This window comes from Peromyscus eremicus, chromosome 9, assembly GCF_949786415.1.
Source record: "Peromyscus eremicus chromosome 9, PerEre_H2_v1, whole genome shotgun sequence".
Lineage (NCBI taxonomy): Eukaryota > Metazoa > Chordata > Mammalia > Rodentia > Cricetidae > Peromyscus > Peromyscus eremicus.
Genome location: NC_081425.1, coordinates 53297305 through 53315907, shown reverse-complemented (window position 1 = coordinate 53315907; position 18603 = coordinate 53297305). Strand labels below are relative to the sequence as shown.

The window sequence follows — 18603 nt, the reverse complement described above, 5'->3', positions numbered from 1 at the left end:
TAAGAGCCAAAGGACCAAGATGTTTGCTGCAGGATAGTGTCTTCTAGATATGGCCCTATGAAATCTCAATAATGCCATTGCCTAAACCTGGATAATGACCACATCATTCAACACACACAAAGGGAATAGGAGAATCTAATAGATACCAACCTAGATGAAAATTTACAGGAACCAATGGATGTGGAGGAAGTGAAAATATGTTTTCTTTACCTATGACCACCCTATATACAATCCCAAGTGGTAAGCTCTAAACACTTGTGTATGTATGAACAACCCTAAATGGAGCCTGTAGTTTCTCTCTGTATGTGTTTAGCAATAATAATTGTAAAAGAAGAAAGAGATCATGAGTCTGAGAGAGGGTTGATGGGGATGAAGGAGTTAAAGGAAGGGACAGAACTGATGTAAAATACAGTGTACTCATGTGTGAAACTGTCCAATTAAAAATTTTAAATATGCTTATTTACAATTTTGAAAAGTGACACCATTTCTAGGAAGAATGAGATTGGTCCTTTGACCAAGGCCACGCACCATCACTGGGATGATGTTGTCATGGAGAGGAATTGCCGCTGTGATACTAATGTTCATTGCCAACCTGATGTGTGTTAGATTCACCATGGAAACACACTTCTGGGTGTATCTGTGAGCGTGTTTCCAGAAATGCTTGTCTAAGGAGGAAAAGTCCACCTTGAGTGACATCGTCCCATGAGCTATAATCCCAAACTGCATAAAAAGGAAAACTGAACTTAGCACAGGCATTCATCTTCTGATTCCCAATCAGGGATACAATATAATTAACTGCTTCAAACTCCTGCAGCCTGGGCTTCCCTAGCATGAAGGACTTCCCCTGGAACTAAGAGACAAAATCAACCCCCCTTTCCTTAAGTGTTTTTCTTTAGGTATTTTGTCACAGTAGCAAAAAAAGGAATTAATCCAGTCAGTACCTTACCTGGGCCCCACATCTCCATGCACACTGCTGCTGCAGGGTGGGACAGCTGCCCATCAAGCAATAGCCACTCCCGTTTTGGCAAGGGTAACCATTGACTCTGAATCTGTCAACTGGGCAGTGGCTGGATTTACCATCACACATCTCGGGCAGATCACAGTCATCTTTTGCTGTTCTGCACACAGCCCCAGCCTTTTTAAGCTGTAAGAAAAAAAAAAAACAGAAAATATATGTCACCTTGCCCCTTGCTCTGATACCTCACATTAACACAAATAATCGGTCTTTGTGTCTATGGCATAATTTTACTGTAATTTCATTTGGACTACATACATGTCGTATCACTAGTATTGATGTTGGCCAATACTCTTGAGTCTTTAAGCAATTCATAGTTTGAATTTGCAATACAAAAACTAAAGAAACATATAATAACAAAAGAGGCATGCCAGGCAATGTCTCAGATAGAGAGCAGAGAGTTATATCTCTCCTTTTGTTGAATTTATAAGATTTAAGTCTGCAACTTTAGGATTTGCTAGTTAAGTGAACCTTCTGGAAAAAGGAGACAGCTTTGCAAGTGCCAGCTCTGCATACCTCAAGATTTTCCCAGGCATCGAGTTTCCTCGGTTCTTTTCATTGCAGATTTGGGTAGTTCTTGTCAACTCTTGTTATGGAATGTTGCATTGTGAAGAAAGAAATAACCAAGTACCCTCTTGCTATATGAACTCTGTTGCAACAGTACTGTACATTTTGCCCTTACTTCCTCGGAGAAACCTTGATAAAAACCAACTACTCTGCCACTTCAGCAAATCAGAGGAGGCTCATCCTTTGCTGGCTGTGTGAGTAGGCACAGTTCATCTCATGGACCAAACAACTTCCACTGTTTTAATACCAGTTACAGGACCAGACCAAAACTGCAGCCAGAGTTCACCAACCCTCCAAACATAACTCCCACTGCTCCAACCAGCCTGGATCTCTTACACCAAACCTCACCAAGTCCCTTCTTTGCACCCTTTCTTAACATTTAGACGTTCTTTCTTTTGATGTCTAAATCTAAATCTGAAATCAACTCATTTCTGTTTCCTGGTCATCAGAAATACTCCTTTCACGTGAAGTGTCCTCTGAGCTCTCCAATATAGATTTCTGCTCTTTTTATCCTCTGTGCAGTGAGGGTGAGCCCTTGGATTTAGATTTAAATAATGTGGTTTTGAATTTGGGTCCTGATTTAAGATACGAGAAGCCCCATTGAATTCAAAATACTTTTCTAACAGATCCATCAGTCAGTACAGGTAGGTTTGATCAGTTCATATGATGCAGTCTAGGGAGGCTCTGCAGTATGAGAAGAAGCCAAAGGAGAAACTCCCAATGGTCTTGGAGCTGGTCATGTTTGTCCATGTTGGTTTGCCTACTGAATAATGACCGTGTTTTTATTTCTCAAAAAATATACTGTATGGATTTAAGATGAGCAATGTGACATTTTGGGGTGTGTGTGTGTGTGTGTGTTTGTGTGTGTGTGTGTGTGTGTGTGTGTGTGTGTGTGTGTGTGTGTGTAATCCATGTGTTCCAGGCTGGCCTTGAACCCTTCATGCAGACAATGATAATTTTGAGCTTCTGATCCTGCTACTCCACCTCCTGAATGCTGAGATTAGAGACGTGAGTCACCACACCTGATTCATACTTTACTGGGGATTGAACCTGGGGCTTCATGCTTGTTAGGCAAGCACTCTGCCCGATGAATTACATGCTTAGCCCTAAAGTCAGCATTTTTAGAGTCTGGATTTACAAGAGATTATACAGCCCTTGTCTCTCCGAGTCTGTTTTCTTTCACTTGGTATAATGCCCTCCTGGATTATCCTGGTTGTCACAAACAGAAGACATACTATTTTTTCATAATTTCCTCTCTAAGCCTCCTTTCATTCAAAAGAAAAATGAGATAATATCTCCTTTGCATTATTGGGAAACTAGTTGAATTTGAAAAGTACCCAAAGAGTGATTGAGTCATTATTTTCTAGGAAGAAAAACATTGCTCTGCCTGTTTGACTTAACATAATCACTGAAACATTAAAATAGAAAAATAATCACAACTGTAAAAATTGGAACAAATGAATCTTACTTGGCACTTCTCACAGCATTCTCCCAGGGCACACTGAAAACCTGCTTTGATCTTACAGGTCTTTGCATCACAGCATTTGTTGGTACATTCCTAGAAAATGTCAGCCACAGATGAAAGTGGTACATTATTCTAGTACAATTCATAATAAAGCTTATTTGCCACATATACACATTACTTGGTAGCACTTAAAATTTTCTTAGGAAAATAAAGACAAACAAAGTCATTAGAAAGAGTCTGAGCAGCTGGTGTCTTGTGTTTATCTGACTTTAACTTACATAGATTTTAACGGACATATACTGTCTATCCTTTTGAACAAATATATTTCCCACAAGTCCTTCATATTAATATTATTAAGTTCTATTGATAAAATGTGAAGAAAAACAAAAGGAAAGGATACTTTTTAGAACAATCCAACTTGATTAATCCTACTCATTAGTTATGTTTCTATCTCATCTTAAATTCAATTCTGTCTTCAACATAGATAATGGATATTATTAAATTAATCTTCAACATACATGCTCTGGCTATAAATTTAATTCTAGCACATATCCCAGAATAACTACTAATGTGGCTCAACACATTTGTAAGTGACATCATATTGCAATGACAAATGCCTGGACACACATGAACGCAATATAATTTCTTTTGATCTTGGTTTTTTGTTTCTGAGAGAACCAAATCCTTTCTTTACATGTACTGGAGAATCTGGAGCCTCAGGAGATTCCTATTGTACCTGTCAAGAATCCTACTGAAAAATCTAGACTTCAAGAATTACAATACTTTTAGAGTTAAAACTACTTCCCTAAGTTTAAGTCAAAACATCATCAGAGAAAGACTATCCCTGCAGATAGAAGAAATAAATATTTAATTTTATTCTGAAGACATTGCAAAGCCAGTCCCTAGAGAGAACGATACATCACTCCTGTTAAGTGCTAATAAAACGGGGGTGGGGCAGAACCCTATTTAGAATTTTGGCCGGCCTGTGAATAGGATGAGATCAGGCTGGGGATTGGATTGTGATGACAATGATTTCTGAGTCTTAACAGATATGCGATATGTGATCCATTCTGGAAGTGGGGATGAGAGACAATAAACAAGACCTCGATCTAGATCTTGACTCTTGCTCTGGCCAGGTCTGTGAGCTTGGGAAAGCAAATGATTTACACTCTCTAAATACTGCTTATAGTGTTACATCTAAGGTTGATGCTCACTGATCCACAGTTGCTTGAGCTACCTGAAGAATTTCAACCAGAATGCAAGGGATGAAGACATTGTTTGGGGGTGGGTGGGTGGAGCTACAAAGTCAGGATGGAAAGGGATCTAGTGAAGAATGACATATTAAGATCTGCACACTCCTTAGCAGACTAGCCTGAAAAATACCTACCTATCTGAAGCCCCAAGAAACGTTCAGTTTTATGGTGGGCTATATAATCATACACGTTATGTTCTTAGCAACTGATAAATGAACCAGTTTATTTTAGAAAGGGCTAGAAGTACCTTGGGGGTGCCACAGTCACAGTCCTCATTCATTTCTACCAACTGGTTCCCACAGACTGGGATGGATATGATATCTGAAGGCAACGGGGTGTTATAGAGGCAATGGGATAATAATTTGTCTTCAAGAAACTTCCCATAGTTGACACGGCTGCAGGAGCTGAAGTCTGTGGGCATATGGAACCTATGTAGATAAAGAAAGAGAAAAAGCAGTACAATCATGCTTTAAATGTGGGAAGTAATGGCTGACATCAACTACAATGATACTTACAAATTACCACAGTAATCAACTACAACACACTGAGGAGGTACTAAGTTATGAGAACATCTACATTTCTAAATTCACCCACTTGTATGGATTTGAATATCTCAGCTTAGTGGGTAAACATGACCATTTGCAAAGTGTAGCATGCTGACCACTTTTAATGATAACAAAAATGCTTCTTGGCCAACTCATGTCATCTCTCTCATCCCTGGATCATTTGGGGAAACAATTGTATTTCATGCATGTATCTAACATCTATGCACATTTTATGCATAGATCTTATTCCTTTAGATAAGTACCAGCTGACATTCTTTTCATCTTATAAATGAAGGTGAGACTTAAACAGGCAATTATATCTGGGAGAAAGGACACTAACTGTGGAACCGGAGAGAAGCCAGGTCCTTTTGGGGGAAGGAGCAAGCAAGAAAAAAATTACTCAGTAATGGAGTTAGCAGAAAGGTAAGAACAGAATATATATATATATATATATATATATATATATATATATATATATATATATATATATATTCATAGATAGATAGGTAGGTAGGTAGATAGATAGATAGATAGATAGATAGATAGATAGATAGATAGATAATGTGAAATCCTTCAAAATAAGATTGCCTGGAAAATTTTCCAGCAAGACAGGGATATAAATGTCTTTTCCAATTTTTTCCTGTGAGAAGTTTTTTTTTCTGTTTTTGAAAATTTGTCTTTTTCTTCACATAATATATCTGATTATGTTTTCTCCTCTGTCTACTCCTCCTAGTTCCTCTTCACCTCCCTTCCCATCCAGATTCACTCCCCTTCTGTTTCTCATTTTTAAAAAAAGGCTTCCTTGAGATAATGCTAAAATATAACAAAATATAATATATAATATGACAAAGCAAAAACTATCACATCGGAGTTGGGCAAAACAAACCAACAGAAGGAAAAGACCCCAAGAGAAGGCACAAGAATCAAAGACCCACTTGTTCACACACTCAGGAGTTCCACAAAAACACCAAACTGGAAGCCACAATCTCTATGCAGACGGCCTGGTGCAGACCCGTGCAGGCCCTGTGAACGCTGCCTAAGTCTGTGAATTCATAGGTGCTTTGCTCATGTTGATTTACAGTGCTTTGTTTTCTTGGTGTCCTCCACCCGCTCTTGCTCTAACACTGTTTCCACCCCATCTTTCCTGAGCTCTGTGAGGAGGAATAGCATGAAGGAGACATCCCATTTAAGGCTGAATGTTCCAAGGTTTCTCACCCTCTGTTTAAGGTTTGCATATGTTCCCATCTGCTGCAGGAAGCTTCTCTGATGATGATTGATCATATTTGTTTTTATGGGTCTGGGTTATCTCACTCAGGATGATTTTTTTCTAGTTTCATCCATTTGCCTGCAAATTTCATGATGTCATTTTTAAAAAAAAAACTGAGAAATACTCCATTATGTAAATGTACCACTTGTTCTTTATTTGTTCTTCTGTTGAGGGACATTATCAGATTTTTCTTCAAAAACCCATTCTGAGTTTATGGAATATTTGACAAAATTTTTACAAAAATTTGGCAAAAATAAATTTTTTGTTGCGTGAGCCATGTAGATAACACGAGAATAAAATGATGAGCTGCCCAAACCCCAAAGAGAGAATGTGTCTCTAGTATGACCAGTTTTTAAAAATTAGGTTTAGGGTCTGGAGAGATGGCTCAGAAGTTAACATCACCCACTGGCTCATCCTTCAGAGGACCCTGGTTTGATTATAAACACCTACATGGCAGCTCACAACTGTCTGTAACTCCAGTCTTAGGGGACAGGATGCCCTCTTCTGTCTTCCAAGGGTATAGGTGGTGCACAGACACACATGCAGGCAAAACAACCATCCACATCTAAATAAATAATTTTAAAAATTCATAGAGGTGCAGATAAGTTGATATGGGACAGATTCACCAGTGAAGGATTCAAATATCAAATTACTTATGAATTAAATGGAATTAAATGAAATAAATAATTTTTAGTATTTGCAATAATATTTGGTGGCCAATATGATTTAGCTTTATGATTTATTCATTTATCTGCTGTTGCCTATGCAGAATTCACATAGAAGTGTCACCAAGGCTGTGGGCACTGTGTCTGAGTCATGAGCTGAGAGGCTCCATGAGCTGTGTTTGTTACTCCAGGAACACAGCCAGTGCCTTCGAGGATCACACTGGTCAACAGTGGCTCCTGCAAACTTGGGTTATCCCTTGCTTTCAGATTATTCTCCATACAAACCTTTGTCCCTATGACATTTTCCTTTGCTTATTATTGGGTGTTATATATATATATATATATATATATATATATATATATATATATATCCAAGATATAAAAATGTAAGCTTCCTGATTTTATTAAAATTCTTCTAATTCTAAGACATAAAGTCTTTAACAAGGTGTTGACTATGAGCTTGAGTCTAGCACCAACCACTGGACATCAAAACCAGGGACACACAGTGTGTCCCCAACACCCTCACCTTAGTGACTGCTCCATTACACAGACTTCAGATGGGCACTTGCAGCTCAAGTAGTCATGGATCATGCCGAGGCTGTGGCCCATTTCATGGGCCATTGTCCCTGCAACTCGAAGATGGTAGTTACTGTAGTCCTAAGGGTAATAACATGGAAAACGGCATGTAACTCTCATGGTGACATACTCTTACTGGTGTTGAGTTCAGCTGCAGATCTCTCTTTCTCTTTCCCTCTCTCTCATACAGACACACACACACACACACACACACACACACACACACACACACACACCAAAAACACACAAATAAGGAAAGGGATTTATCATTCAAACAGTAATCCCAAAATGTTGGTGTAACCATTTCAACATTAGACAAAGTGGACACCAGAATAATCAGTACATTTAAGACAATAAAAGGTCAGCTTTTCAGGGAGACAATGACTAGATTTATATAAAAAACACCTAACAACAGAGCTTCAAAACCCATGAAGCAAACTATGCAGTTGAAAGATATAAACATGGACCAACCAGTAACTATGCTTATGTATTTCAATGCCCACTTTTCATTAAGACTGAACAGATCCAAACAACACCAAAATTACCTGGATACTATTGACAATTCTAGAACACTAACAGAAGACCCTTTCATGTCAGTTTAGGTGCAGCCATCAACTAAAGACAAATATCAAAAATCAAAATTCTACAGAGTACACCCCAGTGCATAAAAATATTAGTAAACAATTTTACATAACACTTACAAATAATATATGAATTCAGTTTAAAAAGAAAAATCATGAAGTATTTAAAAAGAAAGAAACAAAATATACTCAATGTATCAATGCAGCTAAAATACATAGTGAGGCATTGATTGCATTAAAGAAGAACAAATTAAATACAATATAAATAAAGGACAGAGAATTAGTAAGACAAGGCCAGAAATCAATGAAGTTTAGAGGAAAAACCACTGAAAGAATCAATGATTGCTGTGGAATAATCCTTTTGTGCACTCTAAAGATTTGTCACTTGAATTGGATTACTAAAACACTGATTGGCCAGTAGCCAGGCAGGAAGTATAGGCAGGGCAACCAAACCAAGTTTGATGAGAAGGAAATGGGCGGAGTCAGAGAGTCACCAGCAGATGCAGGGGGAGCAGGAGATGAATGTGCCACACTAATAAAGGTACCACCACATAGCAGAGGGCAAATAAGGAATATGGGCTAAATTGTTAAAATGTAAGAGTTAGCTAGTAATAAGCCTGAGCTATTGACCTAGCATTTATAAGTAATATTAAGCTTCTAAATCAATTATTTGGGAAGTAGCTGCCAGGTATTTGGGAACAGGTGGGCAAGAGAGAAACACCCAATTACAAATTATCTTTGCAAAGATGAAAGAAATTGATAAACACCTACTGAAACTGGCCACAACACAAAAGAAAAGGTACATATGATCAATATCATAAATAAGAAAGGGGATAAGGTTGTAAGGTAGCTCCATATAGAAAAGATTGTACGGGATATAATCAATCAGTTTTTGCCCACTTAAATACATGGACACCTTTTTTCCCCGAAAGATGAAACTACCAAGGTTGCTTAAATACAGATAATCTGAACCGTCCAAAATTGATTGAATCATTGAAATTTGATTTCAAAACTCTTCCCAAAAGAAAAGAAAACTACACTCCTACACAGTTTTCCTGGTGAATTGTGTTAAAGATTTTAGAAGATACAGTAGCAAGTCTACTCCAATTGTGCAGAAAATCAGAGTTGGAAATATATTCCAACTCCTTGAATGTGGCCAAATTTACTATAACAACAAAACCTTTACAATCACATTATATGAAAGTAAAACAGTAGGCTGATACTACACTTAAGTCTAGAGGCAGGGATCCTAAAGATGTATCAGTACTGTACATTAAGACAATATTTTATGAATTTGTGAGATGCATAGAACCAATATTTGATCTTCAAACAGACCTGAATGATGCCAACAGAATGGTAAGGAGAACACATTGAAGACATGAACGCTAGACCCACAGTTGATCCAGAAAAGTCTGTTGATCTACAAGAAAGAAAAGAAAGAATGTACTAATAAGGAAACTGTCCTTTTTATAAACAATTTATTTAGAACTCTAAACAAGTACTGGAGAAATTTAAATTGCCAGCCATCACTTAAGTATTTTTTGGGGGTTTTGAAATCAGAAAAGGGACTCTTTTTCTAATACTGCCTTCCACAGAACTTGAAAGTCAAGCACTTGAATGTAAGAACATCCAATGTTTATTACATGTTCATAACTATTATAATTTTCCTTTTAAATTTGTTCCTTGTCAAGGAAAGAAACTGGTTTTTGTTTGTTTGGTTTTGGCTTTTGTGGGATTTTTTTTTGTTTTTTTCCTTTAGTCTTAACAAATGTTCCCTTGTATATAATTTTTTGGTTATAAGCTAAATTTCACGTTTTGTTTTAATTTATATCTTTCTCATACTTTATTTTAACCACTTATTCTTATGTCCTATTTATAGTGTTTTTTGTTATAGTAAGATTTGAAAAGTATTTGTGATACTGAGTTATTTTTGCTACTGAACACAAACAGGTTTAGACCAATTGCATTTATTTGCTAATGGTTTTTAGTGAACTTAATTTTGCTTTTGGAGTGTTTTTATTTCTAATTAGCATTGGTCAGGGTGCCTTCCTTTGCCTATGTTCTTTTCCTGTCTGCACAAGGTGTGGACCCTTGTTTACTTAGTGGAATTTTAAGCACTTGTCAAACCTTTAATTCCCCAGTTGATTCAACTTGTGTTCTTCCACTAAACAACATCAAAGGAATAAAATATTGATTCTGACACGAAAGATTAGAAAATTAATAGAATTTCTCCCTCACTGCTCATTCCCTGTATATTTTATCTTTTGACCTCATCTGATTTTACATATATATTATTTGGAAATTATACTTCTGCACTTTGGCATATTTAAAGCTTTATCATATCAGTAACCAATTTAACTTTATATCATAGAAGATTTGACACTTGATTCTACATTTGTATGGCATCAGTTCTCACCATTGATAACATTAATAAAAGTAACACCTTCCTCCACTCTGTAATTATCTATTTTGGCTTCTCTTCTCCATGAATAGAGTATATTTGGACTTTAATATTCTTAGCCGGTTATCCCTGCATTATAGGTATCTTATTAATTTGTCTAGTAAATGGTAAGACTTGCAATTTATAAATGGAACAGTAAATCTTCCATCTAGGAAATTAGAGATTTTTTTTTCTGTTTGCTCTGATCTCTTCAAGAAATATCTTCTTAGCATTCCATTAAAATTTTCCTACACATTTAAGTCTTGTCTATGATTTCCATTTCTCTGCCATTGCTCTGTAGTATATATACAGCAGTTCAACTGACTTGGGAGCCACTCTGGAAAGAGTTCAAATCACTTGGGTTCTCCAGCAACTAAGGTCATAGCTCAGGAACTCATTAAGTTCTTCCTTAGGGAACTGACTCCACCCAAAAGAGTGTCTCAATCTAGAAGTCACTCTTCCATGCTAAGTAGCTGTGTCTGCCGGCTATTCTCCAGCCATGTGGTTCAGCAAGTCACTCCTGTAGTGTTTACAGCCCATTGAGCACCTTTATCTTGGAAATAGATGGGCCTTGGGGTGTTGTAGAGTATTATTTTAAGGTGTGTTACTTTTGTTTATGCTCTGGAACATTTGTTTAATGACTCAAGGATGTGTTTGATTAAATAAAATTCACCTGCCCTCAGGAGACTGAGTCAGCAACTAGCTGACAGGAAGTGGTAGGGAGGAGCCAGGTGGAGAAGGGTCTTTAAGGAGGGGTGAGGAAAAGCACTGGGGGCGACTTGAAGGACAGGAGCCCCATTAGACATTCATGCTGAGAACTGTGTTCAACCTTCCTAGAGTTCTAAACTTAGTTTTTTGTTCCTACTTAACCTACTAGCTGCTCAAGGGCTCACTGACCAGCAGAAACTGTCTGGCAGAAAGTTATAGGAGCCATGGTTTTGTTTTTTTTTTTTTCTTTTCAGCTTTCTCGGGCCCTAGGGATATTCAAGTGCCACATTGGTATGCCAAAATGTTGTTGGTTGTTTTCGCTCTTTGGGGGGGCCTGCCACCCAGCTCCCAAATAAATCACACACAGAGTCTTATTCTTTTTTATGAGTGCTGGGCCTTAGCTTGTTCTGTTTCTTGCCAGCTTTTATCTTTAAATGATCGCATCTACCTTTTGCCTCTGCCTGGGCTTTTTCCTTTTCTTCTGCATATCTTACTTTCCTTCTTACTCCGTGACTGGCGGGATCGTTAGCCCCTGATGTCCTCCTCCTTCTCTGGCTACTTCTTTCCTCCCAGATTTCTCTTCCTATAGATTCTCCCTGCCTGCCAGCCCTGTCTATCTTTTCTCCTGCCTTGCTACTGACTATTCAGTTCTTTATTAGACCATCAGGTGTTTTAGACAGGCACAATAACACAGTTTCACAGAGTTAAACAAATGCAACATAAACAAAAGTAACACACCTTAAAATAATATTCCCCAACACTGGAATGTGGGATTTTGGTCAAGATTATATAATCATTGTGGTTAAAAGCATATATCCATTGTTGTTAAGAACATACATCCATTGTGGTTAAGAAGATACATCCATGTGGTTCATATCATACATCCATTGTAGTGTTATGCGAACTTTAAGGCTAGACTTCATGGAATGGTGATGTGAGAGAAGCCAACACTTTTAAAAAATCCTGCCACATTGAGATGGCTATACTGGAGGAAATCTATGCTGGCCATATGAAAGATTGTATATGGAGGAATACAGCCTGGCTAGTTCCAGTCATACTAGCCCACATGGTGTGTGTGTGTGTGTGTGTGTGTGTGTGTGTGTGTACACATATATATGGGAATTAAGCTTATATTAAACTCATAAGCTTTAAATCGGTTTGTTATGATCAATATAAAACATAAATTGTATATTATATATGTAAATAATAAATTATATAAATGTGTGTACATATATATGGGAATTAAGCTCATATTAAACTCATATTCTGAATTGATTATGAGTTTAATTGTTATGATCAGTACATAGTATAAATTAATTCTACAGGCTGTAAGCTGCCCATTTCCATGTCATGCACTGTTCCCTGAGGAAGCTGACATCACTGAAACTATGCACCTGTGCAGAGGCACATTCTTGATCTCATACGTCAAAGGTCAATGCAACTTTTATCCATTATATCTATTTTAGCTCTTTTTTTTAAATGGCCCTTCAGCAGAATATCCTAGGTGTGGGGTTTTAATATAACATTCAATCTTACTTTGATTTTAGAAGTTTCTCCTAACTCATGGCTAAAGTGAATCAGTTCTTCTAAACACAGTCTAAATCCCTCTTTTCATGATATAAATTTGTCCTTCTTTTGTGTAGACACAATAAAACAGAATTCTGATAAATGACAGATTGCCTTATCTTTATAATTTAAAAAAAGCCAATACTTGGTTGGACCCAAAGTAAAACATATCCAACAAGTACCCATCTGAGTATTTTTTTAAAGCCTTTCAATTCCCCTCTGTGTAGCTCCTTCCATCTTACACATGCTCCAAGGTACCACTTTTATTGCTGAGGCTCTGGCAATAGAGTCTATGGTACATACCATCTAGACTGCAAAGAGGAAGCCATACATACGAGATCAACTGGGCAATATCATGATGCTTTCGCTTTAGCAGATCCTTCCCTCTCCACTTAGCGAAGTTGTTCAGGGTGGTGTTGGCATCTGGGGTTATCTTTATTTTATCCTCATCAGTCCAGATTTCCATTCCAACTAAGGCCACATGGGCATCAAGCTTTTTGTAAAGCTGTCCAAAGAGAATACATTGAAAAGCAATGGGTTATAATACTGAGATTACTTTTTGATATTTCCGCTGCACTTTATCTTTCAAAAGCAATCATGTGTGAATGTCCTTCATCAACATGAGCATTGCTGTACTCTTCCAGATAAAATGCTCATCTGAAAATTACATTTAAGTAACATCTTGAGGGTTGTTTTCAAGATTGAATGAGATAATACAAGTAAGAAAGGTACTTCAGTTCCAGACATGATGAATCTATTTTGTTTCTTTTTTTCTTTAACTCCCTGAAATAATTTTCTATTGGAATTTGGTTATCAGTACATGCTTAAGTTAATTTTGGGAAACAAAATCCTACTAAACAAAGCTTGATTTGTTATTTTATTTTTGTCCTTAGAACAGGGTGGTATTAATATGCTGGTGGCCATGTCAGAGGAGCTGAAGTCAGCAATGGCACTTATGGAATACAGCCCAGTGGAGAGAAAAGCTATGCTGGGTACATCCGGGAGAGGCAAAGCCCCAGGAGGATTGTTTCTAGGACGCCCCCTGTTCTTCCTGCCTGCTACTGCCTGCCTTGTTCCTGCTGTTCCTGCCATGGTGTGATTACTACACGAAAGGACCCCACTGTATCTAGTATACTGTGGTTGTTTCTTGGGAAAATCCCACTCCCCACTGGGTAATTTACTTGCAGATTATAATGGAGATGATTCTTATGAGAGCAATGATGACTAGTTAGCTCCGTGGTTTAATTGGACTTTCTGAGTTAGCCTAAAAGATACAGGCGGTTAGGACAGTAAAGATGGTGAGGGCAATGGTTGAGGTATTCTGCCAATTGCTCCAATAAAAGATACAAAAAGGGCAAAATTAGGCTAGAAGCCACCTCCCCCTTTGTTAGATATGAGATTTGCAGAGGATGGAAAATAAGGATAAGCAAGTTTCATGCATTATAGACCTATGAGTTCTGCCTGTGGAAAAACAGGCTGATGATTAAAGAAAGCAATTATGTCCCTACACCCAAGGTTAGGCCTGAGTTCCTTGGTCATGTAATTTACAGAATTAATCACAGGCACCGGTACGCCCCTTGAAAAAAAATTGTGACAGGAAATTAAATTACTCTATTATGTGTAAAGAAAAGTAAGTGACCACTTGTTTAAACTTTCTTGAGAGTAGAATTAAGGATAGAAATCTGCTACAATGAAATAGCCAACAGCTGCCCACCAGTACAAAAGGAACTGGCTGAAATATACTTAGCTTGCTTAAAACTTTGTTAATCACTCATAAAAGAACCATTGCTTTGGGGTGAAGATGTTATGGTGGGAAAATTAATACAAAGAGAAATGTTTAATTACTTATGGACTTCTAAGGAAACCATGTAACTTGTGATCATATTGTGATTTCTTCTTCTGTAAAGATTTTAATTTGTTTTTTGGAAAGTAAGTAACTTGTGGTTATGAATCAATCTTTCCTTGCAGAGAAATTTTTGTCTTAGGTGGTATAATAGGGATAAGGGGGAAACATAGAACAGAACAAGCTACAGAAAAAAAAAAAGAAAAACTATAGTGAAGAATTAAGCCTTGGTCCTCAGAGAAGTCTCCTGTGTATGGAGGTAGTTGTACCATCCCTACACCTCTGCTCTTGTCTTTCTGGCCTGCTGAGAGCTGCCTTTCAGAAGCGTTAATATCTACTGAAATAGCAAAATTCATCATCAATCCTCAGAGTCCCTTTCAGCCTTAGCCTCAGGAGACTTGGCTTGCCTTCCTGGACTCATGTTTATTCAGAGAAACACTCAAGAACATCTTTTAACAAAGTGTTTAAAGTTACAGTTAATGAAAATATCATACCATGTTGACGTAATTGGCCATCTCAAGCACTCTCTTTCTTATTTCAGCAAGATTTTTATTATACTTCTTAAACTGAAAGGCAATGAAAAGACAGAAATAGGGGCTGATAGAAATTAAAATAATTGAAAGATTAAAAAAGACTATTTAACTTATTTTACAGTGATTATAATTATCAGTTATTAATATTTAAAACATAAAAGCAAATCAACTCATTTTTAATGGAAATTAAAACATTTTGGGAATAACATTATGTTTTCTTCCTTGAAATAGGATAGCATACAGCTCTTAGAAATTTAGCCATGCATGGCAGCATACCTGTAATCTCAACAGTGGAAGGCCAAACCAAGAGGACCGACCATGGTCTTGACAGCCTTGGCTATATACCAAGACTCTGTCTCAAGCAAAACTATGACACAATAGAATGAAGGATTTATTCTAAATGTATTTTAATTTAAATTTCTTGATTTTCTAACTGTTCAGAATCAGAACAAAGCATAGCTTACCATTTTCTAAACATGTGCATCATAGATGTATCCAATAAAATGAGACCAGATATTTGGGTTCTGGGCTAACAAATTTCCCAATAGTTTTGATATTCAAGTATTTTCTTTTTGGCAGTAAATACAACACTTGTTTAGAAACTCCCAATTAAAAAAATAAATTAAAGAAAATAAATTAAATGGTATCTATCACCAAAGGTTGCCTTTCTCCAAAGAGCCCCTCCACTGTGCCTTTGTATTTATGACTGCTCCCTCCAGAGCATAAATCCTACATTACAAATTAACTGCTTTACCAATAACAACACGATAAAGGAGTTTAAATGGAAACTAAATTTGGAACTCTAAAGACAGTAAGAAAAGAGACTTACAGGCCAACAATGAGATTTATGTATATTTGTCAGTTGCTTCTTTCTGAGAAGAAACATCTGTAAATTTTGTTATAAATATCAATTTTATAGACTTAGAATAATTTCTCTATACGGCTCATGTTCTTGATTTCTAAATGGATCTAGACATTTCTATTTCACACAATAAGTTATGCACAACAGAATTTTGTGAGATGCATTTATCTGACTAATTACCTCACCATTATCCAGGACCAAATAATATTCAATGTATTTCTTAGGTTCTTCAACAATCCTGTCATTCAACTTCTGAAATAAGAGGAAGACCATGATTAAGACAATGTTTCTCTGTTGATCTCTTATTTAGCATGTATCATCTTAGAAGAGGTTAGATTGTATCTGACAATCAAGACAGACAGTTTTACTATTTTAACTCTACCACAACCTTCAGGCCTGCATACTGACAAAGCTCAGAAACACGTGTGTTTTATGCTTTCATCATCAGAAAGAGAAAATCACTGAAGGCAAAACTCTTATTTATTATCTAGTAAGATGCACACTTATCTCCCATTGTCCATAGGAACAGAGTACTTACTAGCACCTTCTACACAGCTACAGCACTCTGGGGACTGGGATATATAAGGCTGCTTGGTCCAGCAGCTTAGTAACTCACAACACACACACACACACACACACACACACACACACACACACACACATTCAAACATGCACACAGGCACACACGCGCACACGCACGTACACACATCAAGTAAGTACTGTAGGGTAGATGCGATGGGTGATTGAAGCTGGGTGATTAGATAACGATTTCAAAATATAAAGTTAGAGGTTACCCTTTTAAAGACTTGGACTATAAGGCATACTCATCAAAACCGGAAAGAAATGAAAACAATTGGAATGTAATCCAGAAAAGAAAATGTAAAACCCCAATCTCTATGGTTAATTGACAAAGATATTTTAAAAAACATAAAAAAGATTTTTTTGTCAGAATAAATGGAAGGGAAAATTGATAGGGGAGACATACAAAGTAGGGGATACTAGACAGAATCAAGCAGACATCTATAACTCATGGCAGTGGTTTGAATTTTATGCTAAACATGATGAATGGAAAGCCATCCAAGGACTTTAACATGATGCAATTTATAATGAAACATCACTCAACCTAGGCCAGGGAGAATAGAGTCTGCTAAGGTGGGAGCAGACATAGAAAGGACAGATACAAGTTGTTGTCATGGTGACCTTGGGATACTACCTGAGAGCCCAGTGAAGAGCTGAAATAAGTGGAGGGAAGCTGAGAGATGGATACCATGTGAAGAAAGGAAAGAGAAATCAACAATAATCCCCAGATATGGGCCACAACGAATAATGAACAGTGGGCGGAACAGTGTTTAACTGGGGTGGAAAAAAGTGAGAAAGAAGTATATTGTGCTTGGTACATAAAAAAGAGTAGTTCTATTTTACGTATTAACATTGTATCAGATATTTACATGGCTACAAGACTGAATATACATTTTTAAAGATAGTTAGTACCTAGATCCTTTTAAAGAAAAAAAGCAAGATTCCATATAAGAATATTCTATGGGACTGGAGAGATGGCTCAGCAGATAAAGAGCACTGGCTGCTCCTCCAGAGGTCCTGAGTTCAATTCCCAGAAACCACATGTGGCTCACAACCATCTTTCATGGCGTCTGAAACTTATACATAAAATACATAAATAAATCTTTTTTAAAAGTCTTATTCTCCAGAAAAAAAGAATATTCTGTGCTCCTAGAGAAAGATCATGTGTTTATATTCCTTGCTACTGGATTCCTAGTACAGTGAATATCTTTGAGGACAAATTTGTCATATTTCTACCTCGAAAGAAAAGTCTTCACATATTTGTTCACTGTTGTGAGCTTCAGAAGGTACTGTGAGTGTTGTCTGTGCCTAGCTGTCATGTATCAGATTTCAGATTTCTTTTTAGCCTTTACATATGGTTGATGATAATAGTTTATGCAGATTCCTACTAAGTAAATTATTACTGTAAGGCAATGTTTTACCATTAGTAAAACCATAAATTATTAGTTTCATTAGTGGCTATAAAATGTGAACCAAGAACACTGCTGAGATTAGAACCAAGGACTAGAAAGGTGTCTGAGCAGATAAAACCCTCGCTGTGAAAATGTGAGCACTGGAATTCAGATGCCCAAACTCACTGTGAAAGATCTGAAGGTGTGGCGGCCTGTCTTTAGTCCAACAACAGAAAGGGCAGAGACGGGGAACTCCTAGAACAAGCTGGCTAGGCAGACTATCAAAAATGGCAGGCTCTGAGCTCATCAAGAAACTGTGACTCAGTATGTAAGTTGGGGATCATTTGAGGAAAACACTTGACATCAACTTGGGGTCTCCACAGACACATGTAGGGTCAGGTATACACATATGCATGCACATACAACATACATATGAGAAGAAGAAAAAAGATTAGAGCCCAGGTTAGAAAACAAAACAAAAGTACCAATTAACAATCAAACTCTACATACAATCAGCCTGGAGGCAGGCGGGACCACTCTCTGACGCAACCCTTGTTGCCATAACGCATCATCCATGCCACAGCTGCTGTTAGCCTGGTCTCCGTTGGGGTCATCCTTGAAGACTGCGTGTGCGTGCTCATCCAGGCTCACAGAGCTCAAAGGTTCGATAAAATACCTTTCATCTCCTTGACTGAAGTAGCCCCTGAGAAACATGAGCATTCAGGCTTCTTAACAAAATGATATTCT

At 37.3% G+C, this 18603-nt stretch overlaps 1 protein-coding gene across 1 annotated transcript in view; it reads right to left on the bottom strand.

Annotated features, from left to right (window-relative positions):
- Adam28 (ADAM metallopeptidase domain 28) overlaps positions 1–18603 on the bottom strand; it is a 56436-nt gene that overhangs the window by 22537 nt on the left and 15296 nt on the right. The window contains 10 exon segments of the mRNA XM_059273409.1: positions 947–968; positions 971–1144; positions 3051–3140; positions 4548–4728; positions 7304–7434; positions 9270–9354; positions 12984–13153; positions 14986–15057; positions 16067–16138; positions 18367–18559. Coding sequence (XP_059129392.1) covers positions 947–968; positions 971–1144; positions 3051–3140; positions 4548–4728; positions 7304–7434; positions 9270–9354; positions 12984–13153; positions 14986–15057; positions 16067–16138; positions 18367–18559 — 1190 coding nt within the window.